Source organism: Cornus florida, unplaced genomic scaffold, assembly GCF_030987335.1.
Source record: "Cornus florida cultivar Cherokee Brave unplaced genomic scaffold, ASM3098733v1 CherokeeBrave_3.0.0_Hap2_Chr11, whole genome shotgun sequence".
NCBI lineage: Eukaryota > Viridiplantae > Streptophyta > Magnoliopsida > Cornales > Cornaceae > Cornus > Cornus florida.
Genome location: NW_026775581.1, coordinates 33247642 through 33261126, shown reverse-complemented (window position 1 = coordinate 33261126; position 13485 = coordinate 33247642). Strand labels below are relative to the sequence as shown.

Genomic DNA, 13485 nt, shown 5'->3' with positions numbered 1-13485 from the left:
TATATATAAAGTCTTTAACTTGAGGCCATAAGAAAAGAAAAATAAAAAAATAGGGCAAAGCCTCCCCAATCTCGCTCCATCACTGCAACTCCTTCTCAACACTGAACTTGGCCTCTCTCTCTCTCTCTACAAGAATCAGAAATTCAAAACCCATATATTTCCAGTTTATCTATCTGTTTGCAAGAATCAAAAGTTCAAACTCGTATCGATGTATCATTTCAGATTGTTCAGAAAATCCAAAACCCATATCCTTCAGTTTCCGTGGCTGCTGTTCCAGTTCGGGTCACCGTTCCAAGCTTCAATCACCGGCGGTCTCTCTCTCTCTCTGCGATCTTGAGGTAAAATTGGCATCTGAAATCACCCATTAAGCCTCTCCTTCCCTTTCCCTTCATTTCCTCCCATTTTTAGGAGGTTAAAAAATCTACTGTTGAAGGCACAAGCTAACCCTCCAAACCCTTCCCTTCACTTCCCTTTCCTTCCAACAATTTTTGCCAAACACACATTTTTAATCCCCCTCCATCACCTTCCCTGCCCTTTCCTCCCTTTTCTACTCTGCCAAACTGACCCTAAAAGAAACCCTTCAAAGCTTTCATTTCTATACGAAGTTCCAACTTCAGAGAGGGTTGAGAATCTCAAAAAGGCGGAAATGAATCGAGCAAAAAGAATACTGAGCTCTCTCCAGCTGGCCAACTCGCTTCACTCGACTCGGATGCTTGGAACCCACTCGCTTTCCTTTCAGGTGACTCACTACTCTCACCTCTCTCCATTTCTCGCTCCTTCTTCTCTCTCTAAACAACCTCGCGCTTTCAATTTTCTGTATTTCCATCAAAAGCTATTCTTCTCATCAAATCCAAACTCTATTGTTGAACTCGTATTGGCCAATGATTGGTCCAAAAAATTGGAGCTTGAGTTATCAAACACCACCTCAACATTGACCCATGAAACTGTTATATACATTTTGAAGAGACTCGATAAAGACCCAGAAAAGGCCTCGAATTTCTTCACTTGGGTCTGTGACAAAAATGGGTTTAAACCCAGTTCTTCTGTATTTAGCTTAATGCTTAGAATTTTTACTAGCAAAGAGTCAATCAAGCAGTTTTGGATCACAATTAAGAAAATGAAAGATAGAGGGCTTTATATTGATGAAGAAACGTACAAGACAATTCTTGTGTTTTTTCGGAGTTCAAAGATGGCAAGCGATGCCAAAGCTTTGACCCAATTCTACAATAAGATGGTTGATGAAAGTGCTATTGATAGTGTAGTGAAGAATGTGGTTGAAGTTGTTATTGGGAATGATTGGGGCCATGAGGTTGTTAAAGAGTTGGAGAAGATGAAAATTCCGGTGTCCGATTATTTTGTATTGAGGGTATTGAAGGAGCTTCGAGGATATCCATCAAAAGCTTTAAGTTTTTTCAATTGGGTCGGTTCACTTTCAGGTTTTGAACACGATAGTGTTACTTATAATGCAGTTGTTAGAGTTCTAGGTCGGGATGATTCAATTGGGGAGTTTTGGATTATGGTGAAGGAAATGAAGAGTGTAGGACATGAGATGGATCTTGATACTTACATAAAGATTTCGAGGCACTTTCAGAAATTTAAGATGTTTAAGTATGCGGTGGAGCTATATGAGCTTATGATGGATGGGCCATTTAAGCCCTCAGTTCAGGATTGCAGTGTGCTTTTGCAGACCATATCAAGAAGTAATAGTCCAGATTTAGATTTGGTGTTTAGAGTTGTGAAGAAATTTGAGTCAGCCAGGAATTCCCTCTCTAAGGCAGTTTATGATGGGATTCACAGGTCTCTGACGAGTGTGGGTAGATTTGATGAAGCAGAGAAGATTGTGGAGACGATGAGAAATGCAGGGTATGAACCTGATAACATAACCTACAGCCAAGTGGTATATGGACTTTGTAAAGCAAAGAGGCTAGAAGAAGCATGTCAGGTGCTGAATCAGATGGAAGCAAGCGGATGTATTCCTGATCTCAAGACTTGGACCATTTTGATACAAGGGCATTGTGCAGCTGAAGAAGTTGATAAGGCAATAATTTGTTTTGCAAAGATGATGGAGAAAAATTGTGATGCTGATGCTGATCTCTTGGACATCTTAATAAATGGATTTCTTAGCCGGAACAGGATAGATGGTGCATACAAATTGCTGGTTGAGATGGTGAATAAAGCTCGTTTAAGACCTTGGCAAGCTACGTACAAAAGTCTTATCCATAAGCTTTTAGGAGAAAGGAAACTTGAAGAAGCAATGAAACTTCTTCATCTAATGAAGAAACACAACTACCCACCTTTCCCAGACCCCTTTGTTCAATATATTTCAAAGTCTGGGACAGTGGAGGATGCGGGGGACTTCTTGAAGGCATTGAGTGCGAAGGAATATCCATCCATTGAAGCTTACCTTCATGTTTTTCGATCTTTCTTTCAGGAAGGCAGACATTCTGAGGCCAAAGACCTGCTTTATAAATGCCCTCATCATATTCGTAAGCATAAGGCCATTTACGGTCTTTTTGGTTCTGCAGAAAGTAGAAGTGCTGGTGCTGTTTGATTTGAAGGCAATTAATTCATATTCAGATCTTTGTTGTACAAATGAACTTAGTTCTTGGTAGTTTTTGGTAGTTCTTCACACTGCAGATTACCATCCAGATATTTCTTTTTTTATGTTTGGGTCTTTGAAGCATAATTAATTTATCGTGAAGTGAGGGTAGTAGTACGATATCTGCGAAGTTCATTAGGTTTGAGTGGTTGTTTTGATATTGTAGATGCAAAGCAGAAGACTTTTGCTCTTGTTTCTAATGAATAAATATTTATACATTTTAGTGCATCCATTCAGATTTTCACCTAGAGTTGTCATAATTGTGCTGAGGATATCCATAATCCTTTTGCTTGTAATTTGCTTTTAATTTGCTTTATTATATATATATATATATATATATATATATATATATATACTTCTATTAAAAGTGTAAACAATTTTTACTATATCTATACATTTTTACACAAATTTTTTATTCTATTTTATTTGTATTAATTAAACTCCAGCACAGTTCATTTGTTTTATTTGTACTTTTCATTCAAACTAAACAGAGAAGTAGAGGGGAAGTTGGATAGCCTAACATTTAAACGGTTACTCTCGCACCTCTTGGACTGAGGTACTACCTCTGGCAATTTTTCCAAAATCAATAAGAGGAAAACAAAAATGGAAGAACATGAAGCTGTGTGATTGAATTATTCGGTTATATTCAACTTTTTAAGTGAGTAGCAAGTGATTGCAGTTAAAACAATATCCACCCAATTGGAATCCAAGTTCAGCCGAGTTCGGGATATATTTGTATATATATTACAAATGGATTTGCAGGTGTATAGTGACAAAGTCTTTGACTGAACTATATCTCAAGGAGAATGATGATATAACCACGAGAGACAGAGAAACAGTAGGAGAGAAGCGAGGAAAGAGTATACCTTGTAAGTTTCAGTTTTCATTGAGATAACTGCTTTGGTTGTTTATGAAAAGATGAAATAAAAACTCTAGACTCAGTAGAGTTTTTCATATAGAAATAACCAAAAGTTCATTCTTTGCTTTGCTACACTTAATTTCTTGATTGACAAACGGACTTTTTTTTTTTTTTGTTGACATGGGTAAGAAATTCGTTCAGTTCAAAGAATACAAATTTATAAATTTCATGATGCATTGTTTAATTGAAGTTTTGTGTTATTTTCATGGGTATCATCTTCTTTTCTTTTTTTTTTTTTTTTTTTTTGTTTGACAAATAAGAATCATGTATGTCATTATTTTTAATCTGTTCGTAATATAAGACTTACCTTTGAACTATATATATATATGTATATATAGACGATAAAATGTCCAGATAATAATCTTTGCTAGGATGCTTAGTCAATAAATTTTTGGACTTTGTTTTTCATTTAAAAATTAAGTTCCTCAAAAATATTTTGGTCCCCAATTATTGTTCTTGCAGCAAAACATTATATCTCGCTGGTCTAAGGACTCTAATATGTGTATAAAATTGTGCATAAACATACGTGAAACAAAACTTATTCTTGTAAAATGCATAAATAATGATAACCCTATTCTTTCATTGTTTTTGTTGTAGCATCAAGCAACTTTGATTCTTTACGGAAAACAAGTATTTCTTAGTGTTTCTACAGAAAATGAGGACATGTTGTGTGATGTTGTTTGGGTAAATAAGGAATATTTGTGAGGTAAGGTGGTAAATTTTTGAACAGTTAGAACTCAGAAGTGATCCTACTAGAATGGGTACAAGCAGCAACCTACCAGGTGGAGATGTATGCTTAGGAGCTATAGTAAGTTCTAGATCGAGTGATCCAGAACTCAGTATGGCTCATAGATTCCAGAAATGATCTTGCTCATAGATGGATTTCTCTGCCTTATTTTTCTTTATAAGAATGTAGAGCAAATTCTAATTAGAATGTGATACAAAAAGTTCATCGAACATAATCTTTGCAAAGCATGACAAAGATGGGAGAGATGTTCGATTCAAAGATGGCCTTAACGGAAGATAATAATAGATTCTTACACCAAACACTTCTCTGCCTTCGATTCAAGCATTTCTCTGCCTTCTTACACCAAGATCTATGAATATATAGATATATAAGTGCGTATGTTTATTCAGTCGTGAAAAAATTTCAGTAAAAAATGTTTTTTCTTACAAAGCCATACAATTAAAATAGAATCTGTTCTTGCATTTTTTATTTTTTTATTTTGTGTCTTAAGACCAGAAGGGTTCTTTTGTAATTTTGAGTGGGAGCAGAGCGATTGGGAGATTTACATAATTGTTTTTTTGCATTGAATAACTTAAGTTGTGCTATGGTATTACTCATTTAATTTCGAGTATCAATATCACCATTTTTGCCTTTTTCAATCATCACACACAGTTAGCATTTGTTTTTCATTATAGAGTGTTGACTTTGAGAATTGGCATTGAAAAGCAGGGACATTTCCACAGAATGAGGCACTTGGTGGATACATATTTGTTTGTAACAATGATACAATGCAGGAAATGTGAAGCAACAGCTATTTGGTAATTATTTTCCCATCCTTTTTGTAACCTTGAAGAAAGTCGGGTAATGGGGTTTGGAACAGTTAAAAGACTTGTTTTGTGACATACATGTTTGACAAAGCGATTAGTTTAGAGGTGGATTTATATATTTATTCCTTTAGTTGGAATGTTGGATTGATATTGAGAACCAAGACAACTGTTGAACCATTTAAGAACTTGAGTTAAATTTAATACCTTTGTTTGAACCATCAAGTTGTTCCTGTTGTTATTAGAATTGCACTTGCACCAATTTTTAAAGGTGTGCTATAGAGTTTTTGGAAAATACCAGTATATACCGGTGATGATTAGACATTTTCTCCTTATCATTTATTTGCAGTTACGAGTAGTTGATTAGTATATATTCTCATTTTGTAGGCTTGCCACCAAGTTATAGATACTCCATTCGGGCAATAACCTCAGGGTTACCACTGTTTCTCTATAGCTATGCTACTATTTTTTTTTCCCGGGTCATTATGCTACTAATCAGTTGCATGGAATTATTTTTTTAGGTTTGATAAGGCAATAATTTGTGTTGCAAAGATGATGGAGAAAAATTGTGATGCTGATGCCGATCTCTTGGATGTCTTACTAAATGGATTTCTTGGCCGAAACAGGATAGATGGTGGCTTGTTTATGACCTTGGCAAGCTGCATACAAAAAGTCTTATTCATAAGCTTTTAGGAGATAGGAAACTTAAAGAAGCAATGAACCTTCTTTGTCTAATGAAGAAACACAACTACCTACCTTTCCCAGAACCCTTTGTTCAATATAATTTAAAGTTTGGGATAGTGGAGGTTGCAGGGGACTTCTTGAAGGCACTCTGTGGGAAGGAATATCCATCCATTGAAGCTTACCTTCATTTATGTCAATCTTTCTTTCAGGTAGGTAGACATTCTGAGGCCAAAGATCTGTTTTATAAATGCCCTCATCATATTCGTAAGCATAAGGCCATTTATGGTCTTTTTGGTTCTGCAGAGAGTAGCATTGCTGCTGCTGCTGCTGCTGCTTGATTTGAAGTCAATTAATTCATATTCAGATCTTTGTTGTACAAATGAACTTAGTTAAGTGAAAGTAATCAAAGTAATATAAACATTACATCTGTTGGTGGAGGAGTAAGTATTATAAAGAACAGGCTATGTCACAGATGGGTTCCTGTCGTTGTTGATGATGTGGATCGACTAGAACAACTACAAGCATTAGGAAAGGTTGATTGGTTTGGTTCTGGGAGTAGAATCATCGTAACAACAAGAGATGAACATCTGCTAACCAGTTATGGAGTGACTAAAATATACAATGTGAAGGCACTGGAATGTGGAGAAGCTCTCCAGCTCCTTTCTTGGAAAGCGTTTCATCAAATATTTCCTTCTGAAGGTTATTTGGAGCTCTCAAACCTGGTGGTAGATTATGTCCGTGGGCTTCCATTAGCTCTTATTTGGGATCTTTTCTATATGGTAGAACAACTCATCAATGGAAAAACACATTGAGTAAGCTGCACAAAATTCCTAACAAAGAAATTCATCAAGTGCTTAAAATCAGCTTCGACGGACTAGATGAAATGCAGAAGGAAGTTTTCCTTGGTATTGCATGTTTCTTCAAAGCGAAAGACAAGAGTTATGTAGAAAGAATACTTGAGAGTTGCGGCTTCTTCCCAGGGACTGAAATGCCTGTTCTTATAGAAAAGTCTCTCATAACTGTTTCGGAAAATAGGCTTTGTATGCATGATTTGATACAAGGAATGGGTTGGTATATTGTTGATCAAGAATCTCCTGGGGAAGCCAGAAAAGGTAGCAGGTTGTGGCGCCCTAAGGATATTCGTTCAGTGTTGGCAGAAAATACAGTAAGATGGTTTGTAAAAAAACAAAGGGGGAAAAAAAAAGAAAATAGAAAAAGAAAAAAGGACAAAAAAAAAACTGTTCTTTTACGCTAAATTTTATTGAAGAAGCCACAGTTTTATTATCCTAAGAGACATTTCGTATTATATTGGGTCGTATAATGATGCTTTGTGTTGCTGGTTTCTAGGGGACAGAAAAAGTTGAAGGCATAGTCTTGAAACTGTTTCCACCGAAAGATATCAACTGTAGTATGGAAGCCTTCACAAAGATGACCAAACTAAGGCTGCTCGTATTGCACAATGTGTTGTTTTCTCGTGGTCCTGCACATCTTTCAAATGAGTTGAAGTGGCTTGATTGGCATGCATACCCTTCAAGCTATCTGCCAGCAAGTTTTCGGGCAGAGAATCTTGTTGAACTCAAAATGTGTTATAGTCGCATTGCATGACTTTGGAAGGAAATAAAGGTATGATCAATAGTATGTATTATAACTTATTGAATACTCTCATGTTCATGAGAGTCAGTTATTCTAATATTTTCCATTTATTTCAACAGCCTCTGCCCAAGTTGGAAGTCATCAACCTCAGTCACTCCCATAGGTTATCGAGGACCTCAGACTTCACAGCCATTCCAAAGCTGACGACACTGATTCTTGAGGATTGTCTTAGTTTGGAGGAGGTTCACTCATCCCCTGGAGCTCTCAAAAGGCTTGCTTTATTAAATTTGAGAGATTGCACAAATCTTAAGAAATTTCCAAGCAGTATTCACTTGAAATATCTTGACACTTTTATTCTATCCGGCTGCTTGAAATTAGAAAAGTTTCCAGAAATCTCGTGGGATATGGTATATCTATCAGAACTTTATTTGGATAAAACTGCCATAAAAGAAGTGCTCTAGTTATCGATTGAACATCTCACTAGCCTTGCTTTGTTGGATTTGAGTGAATGCAAATACCATTCAAGTCTTCCAGAAACCATTTGTAGGTTGAGCTGTCTGAAAACTCTTAAACTCTCTGGCTGCTCAAAACTTGAGGAATTGCCAGAAGGCCTCAGAAATTTAAAATGTTTAGAGGAGCTTCACGCAAATAAAACTGCTATCAAATGACTACCATCGTCCGTTACTCTTTTGAAAGACCTCAAATTCTTATCCCTTAGTTGATGAAGGGGAACAATGTCGACTCAGTCATCCTCTTGGTTTTTACCAAGGAAACGTGAAGATTCTCTGTGTTTGGTGCTTCCTTCTTTAACAGGTTTATATTCCTTAACAGAACTTGATCTTAGTGATTGCAATCTGTCTGAAGGAGGGATCCCCAACGACCTTGGCAGCTTATCCTCTTTGATAAAGTTGAATTTAAGCAGAAACAGTTTTTTTAGTTTACCTTTAAGCATCTCATGACTTTCTCAACTTAAAACCTTTGTTGTAGAAGGATGTAAGAGGCTCAAAGCATTACCAGAGCTTCCATTAAGTATTTTTATATTACGTGTAGATGATTGCCAATCATTAATAAGTGTGGAGATTTATCTACGAAGTATGATAGATCACTACGGTTGGTCACATTCAGTAATTGCCTTAAGCTATTACAGAATAAAGGGAGTGAAAAAGTGGTTGATATGTTGCTGATGTTTGCGTTGCAATTTGCGATTCAGGTTTCTTTCTCTATCCCCCTTTCTCTCTGTATATATGTACATGTGTGTGTGTATATATGAATGAATGACATGTTTTCTTGGTACATAGAAACCCTCCTATAATGGCTAAGTTGAAAATTATTTTACCGGGAAGAGAGATTCCAGAGTGGTTCAGGCATCCGTATTGGGGTAAAAAAGCATGTGTGCAACTGCCTCCAGATTGGTATGAGAATTTTGGGGATTGCCGTGTGTGTTGTTTTTGACTTCCTAACTGAAAACACAACCTGTCGTATGTTTACCTGATTCGTAGACCATAATAATAAATCGTATCTTGCTGCCTCAGAATATTGTGGGATCTCCAAAGGTCCAAAAGTTGATTCTGGGCATATCTGGCTGATATATTTTTTTAAATCGTACCATTAAGGTTACTCGGGGTAATTGTGCCAATTTGAGGTTTTCTTACATGTGTATGGTGAATTCGAGAGGACGCCAGAAAGGAAGTGGGAGTGCGTCTAGTGTGTACGAGAAAGATGTGATAAGTTGGAAGGATGGGTTTGATGAATTAAATGCAAGTGGTTGCTCCGACTCTCATCATCAAAGCTATAACTATTCTGACTCTGACTTCGAAAGTGAGATCATGATATATAGAGCACAATGCAATGGAGGTGCCTGCTGGGACTCTGACTCTCATGATGACGATGAATTCCCACAACACCACGATGAAGAATAAGGCCCTAGAAGTGCCTGCTCAGACTCTGACGATGATTATGATCACGATGAAGCACTAGCCAGTGGAAGTGGCTGCTCACACTATGATAATGATGACTATGACCACAAAGATGAAGCACAAGGCAATGGAAGTGTCTGCTCTGATTCTGATTCTGATTCTGATGATGAAAGCCCACATGCTAGCAGAGATGAACTTTTTTTTATGTATTTCTTTGACTGGCTTCTTCTGATCTGAGGTTTTTGTATTTTTTTTTTTTAATTTATTTATGAAAGTTGATTCCGGATGACATGTTTTTCAAATAGTCAAATTTGGCTTCCTCGGGTAAGAATCTAAATGAATTATGCAAATTTGGAAGGATGGGTTTGATGAATTAAATGGAAGTGTTCCACCAAACTATCACGATTCTGATTACTGTAGCCCCCAGCTACGATCTCGCTATATAGAGCACAATGCAATGGAAGTGGCTGCTCTCACTTTGATAATGCTAGCATAGATGAATTCAGGGGTTGATCTATGAGGAGACCAAAGTTGTTGCCATGGATGATCTCGCTATATAGAACACAATGCAATGGAAGTGGCTGCTCTCACTCTGATGACGCTAGCAGAGATGAATTCAGGGGGTTGATCTATGAGCAGACCAAAGTTGTTGCCTTGGATGTGGCGTTGAACAGGTAGGGGAAAACTCTTTTTGGGTTTGTTGGTTGACTTTTTGGGTTTTGATTTGCTGCCATTTGTGTGGGTTTTAAGGTGATTAATGATTAATGGTTTGAATGATTATTTTTGGGTTTGGATTTGGATTTGCTGCCATGGATTTGGGTTTTCAAGTGATTAATGATTAATTGTTCGAATGATTCTTTTTGGGTTTCGATTTGGATTTGCTGCCATGGATGTGTACTTTTTGGTGATTTGATAAACGCTAAATATTTACATATTCGAGCCCTTAAATGTACATATGTTAATGTCTTAGTAATACTTATATTTCGGTTCTTATGTTTGCTTTCGTTTATTTACACAAATAGATGAACAATTCCATGTATTTAAAGCTTAATGGCGATGTTCCCGATGCTTAAGGAGATGTTTTGGACCTTACGAGTCGACTTTGGATACAACCGGGATGATTTAAAAACTTGAGCATTAGGTTCTTGTGCTCGAGCATTGACTCTCAACGCTCATGCACTCACCAAAGGGAAGTTGAAAATTTGGCTTAGTATGGAAAGCTCGAGCACAAGACTCCAGTGCTCAAGCATAAGACTCTAGTGCTCAAGCATAATTTTGCCTGGGAACATCAAAAGACGTTTCGAAAATCTCAAATCAGCTAGTGCTCGAGCACAAGAGTCCAATGCTCGAGCATGATTAACGGATGATACTTGTATATATATATTTTCGTAATTAGTATTCACACACACGTCTCTATTGAGATTCGAATTCCTTATATGACACCATAATGTTTGATTCTATTAAGTTATTACTTTTTCTTGGGTACTTATCTGTTGTGTTATTTGCTTCTGTTTCTGCAAGGTAGTTTGTTTTTACTTTTGCTTTGTAATTGTATAGTAATTGTTTTCTATCCTTAAGCCTCTCTCCCTTTAGACTCGTTTTTTTTTTTTTTTTTTTTTTTTTTTTTCATTTTAGCTTAGATTAGATCGGACTTTACATTTATATATACTCCATTGTCCAATAATAAATGTCCCTTATGGGGAGTAGAACTTTTAAGGGAACAAATAATTATTGCATTGTTCCCTTTAAAAAAATTATTAAGTTACCAATTTAAGTGTGTGTATATATATATATATATATATAATCAAGTTTATAATTTTTAAAACTTCAAAGATATTTTATGAAAAGATGTGAAATGTGTTGCTTGAACTGTGGACAAGTATTTTGGGACAACCAAAAAGAAAAGATAGATAACTAAATTGGCATGGAAGAAGTACTTGATTAGAGGCATGTGCGTTGTACGTGGAAACCTCTAATTATTTGCTCCATCTCTCTTCTTTTCATATGTATAAAAATATTTTTGTCAAAACAACAACCACAATTATGAGAAATTATATAGAAGAAATTAACTACAATTGGTATAACCATGGGCCATGTTTGGTAATCATTTTTGTTTATTGTTTATCATTTAAGTTTAAATATAGTGAGTATTTATGTGTACTTTTTGTTTATCGATAAACAGATACATTGTTTGATAACGTGAAAATGTTTATCTTATTTTTAAAATAATAAACATAATATATTTGTTAACTTTAAACTGTTTTAAAAAAAATTAACACCAATTTTAAAAATCTTATGTTTTGCAAGAGTTGAACATGAAAACTAATATATTTAAGGGCCTGAAGCAAGCATTCAATGAGATAAATAAATAATTAATACAGTAATTAATCATTACTTCTAAACCCTTAAGTGAGTTATTTCTTTTACTGTAACAACTCGAACCCGGGGCTTCGGATCGTTAACCGGGTCCTTACCTGAACCCGATGTTACACAAGGGTACGATAGTCATTTCATGTCATTACAATAATTTTAGAGTCCATAGGGGTAAAATGGTCATTACCTATGGTCAAATAATGGTTTAAGGTCTAACAAGGGTAAACCAGTCATTTGGTACATTTATTATAGCTTCACAACTCATTGAGGGTATAAAGGTCATTTTACTTTATCAAATAATAATAATAAACCCAAAAGGGTAAAATAGACTTTTACTATGGCCAAATAGTGATATAAAAACCCTCAGGGGCAAAATAGTCATTTTCTGGTCAAATTACAACATTCGTACCCTTCGGGGGTAATTCTATCATTTTCTAGAGTCATTCTGTACTTGGGGCCTGGGTGGTCTAGGTAATTTTGTTGAATTATGAAGTCATTGTGCAAACATCAGTTCATCTAACCGGTTAGAAGATTTCTCCTAACCGGGTAAATGAATGGTCCAGTAGGCTTATAAGATTTCAGATCACATCTAACCAAGTACATGAATGACCAGTGAAAAAAATTGTAAAAAAAAAATAAAAAAAATCATATCTAATCGATTAGGAAACTTAATCTAACCGGTTAGATAATGAAAATCATCCAATCCCGTCTTTGCCCCATACATCTAACCGAGTACAAGAAATCTCCTACTCGAGTAGTTGAACATACAAAAACCTATCTAACCGGTTAGGAAACTCCTTCTAACCGGTTAGATGAGAAAAACCCATCAAACCAACACACTGCTCATTCATCTAACCAGGTAGATACCCTACCTAACCTGTTAGATGATGCCCAATGATGAAAATAACGAAATTCTTGCTTCCCAAACCCATTCCAGTGCAATCTCAAAAACGTCTAAACATGAAATTAGAACTCCATGGACATCATCAACCCCAAAACATTTCATAGAATCGTCAAAATAACATCTTTTATACATATATCGTGAATCAAAATATATGAATTGTCTTTACACAATTTCAAGGAATTAAGTACATAAACGAGGCCGCTATGGCCGTAAATACAATGTTACAATACAATACAATAAAAATCCTAGCGTCGTCTAAGTTCGTAATTTCAAGCTTTACGCCAAATCTTCCTGGCTTTCTTGAAAATGTTAAAGATAAAGGGTGAGCTCAACAGCTCAGTAGAAAGGGCCTAAAACACTGGCTTTAGACTCCTTTGAGTTGACAAGCAAGAAATGGGAAAGAAAGAAGTCGGGATCATTAATTGGGATGTCAAAACCGTAATCAATATAATTCATTCATATCACATTCTTCACAAGATTAAACCATGCATATGAATGCAATAATGACGTGAATGCAACACCATCCCGACACGGTCCCAACCCGTCCAAACTCACACCGAAAACCGCTAACTGACTTTACCAAGGTGAGATTGATTAGCCATCCCTAGTTCCAAATACGACAAGTATTTGGGACCTAGCAATCAATGTTACACGTCCAAATCCGGCACGCGTTCCCTCTAGGTCGAATTAGCCCCAGGCTCGCGAAACCCGTTTCCTTTCACAAAACCATATTTTTTCTAAACATTATTTCTTTCTATAAAACTTTCCAACATAAATCGTGTGATGACCTTTCCACCCCAAATTCCCCAACTATGTCCATGTCATGAATGGAATTATGCATTTTCAATATTAATAATTTCCATGCTTTGCAATTCCATTAATTTAAGCTATCATGCTTATCACAATTATCATCATCAACATCATCATAAACATGTTCTCAAGATAA

General features: G+C 36.0%; 1 protein-coding gene across 1 annotated transcript; it reads left to right on the top strand.

Annotated features, from left to right (window-relative positions):
* Positions 1 to 548: 548 nt before the first annotated feature.
* On the top strand, positions 549 to 2831 carry LOC132284046 (pentatricopeptide repeat-containing protein At3g48250, chloroplastic-like). The gene has a single exon (XM_059786105.1). The coding sequence runs from the start codon at positions 647 to 649 to the stop codon at positions 2549 to 2551; it is 1905 nt and encodes a 634-aa protein (XP_059642088.1). The 5' UTR covers positions 549 to 646; the 3' UTR covers positions 2552 to 2831.
* Positions 2832 to 13485: the final 10654 nt, after the last annotated feature.

Coding starts and splice junctions, on each gene's coding strand:
- LOC132284046 (XM_059786105.1), top strand. CDS start 647: ATGAATCGAGCAAAAAGAATACTGAGCTCTCTCCAGCTGGCCAACTCG.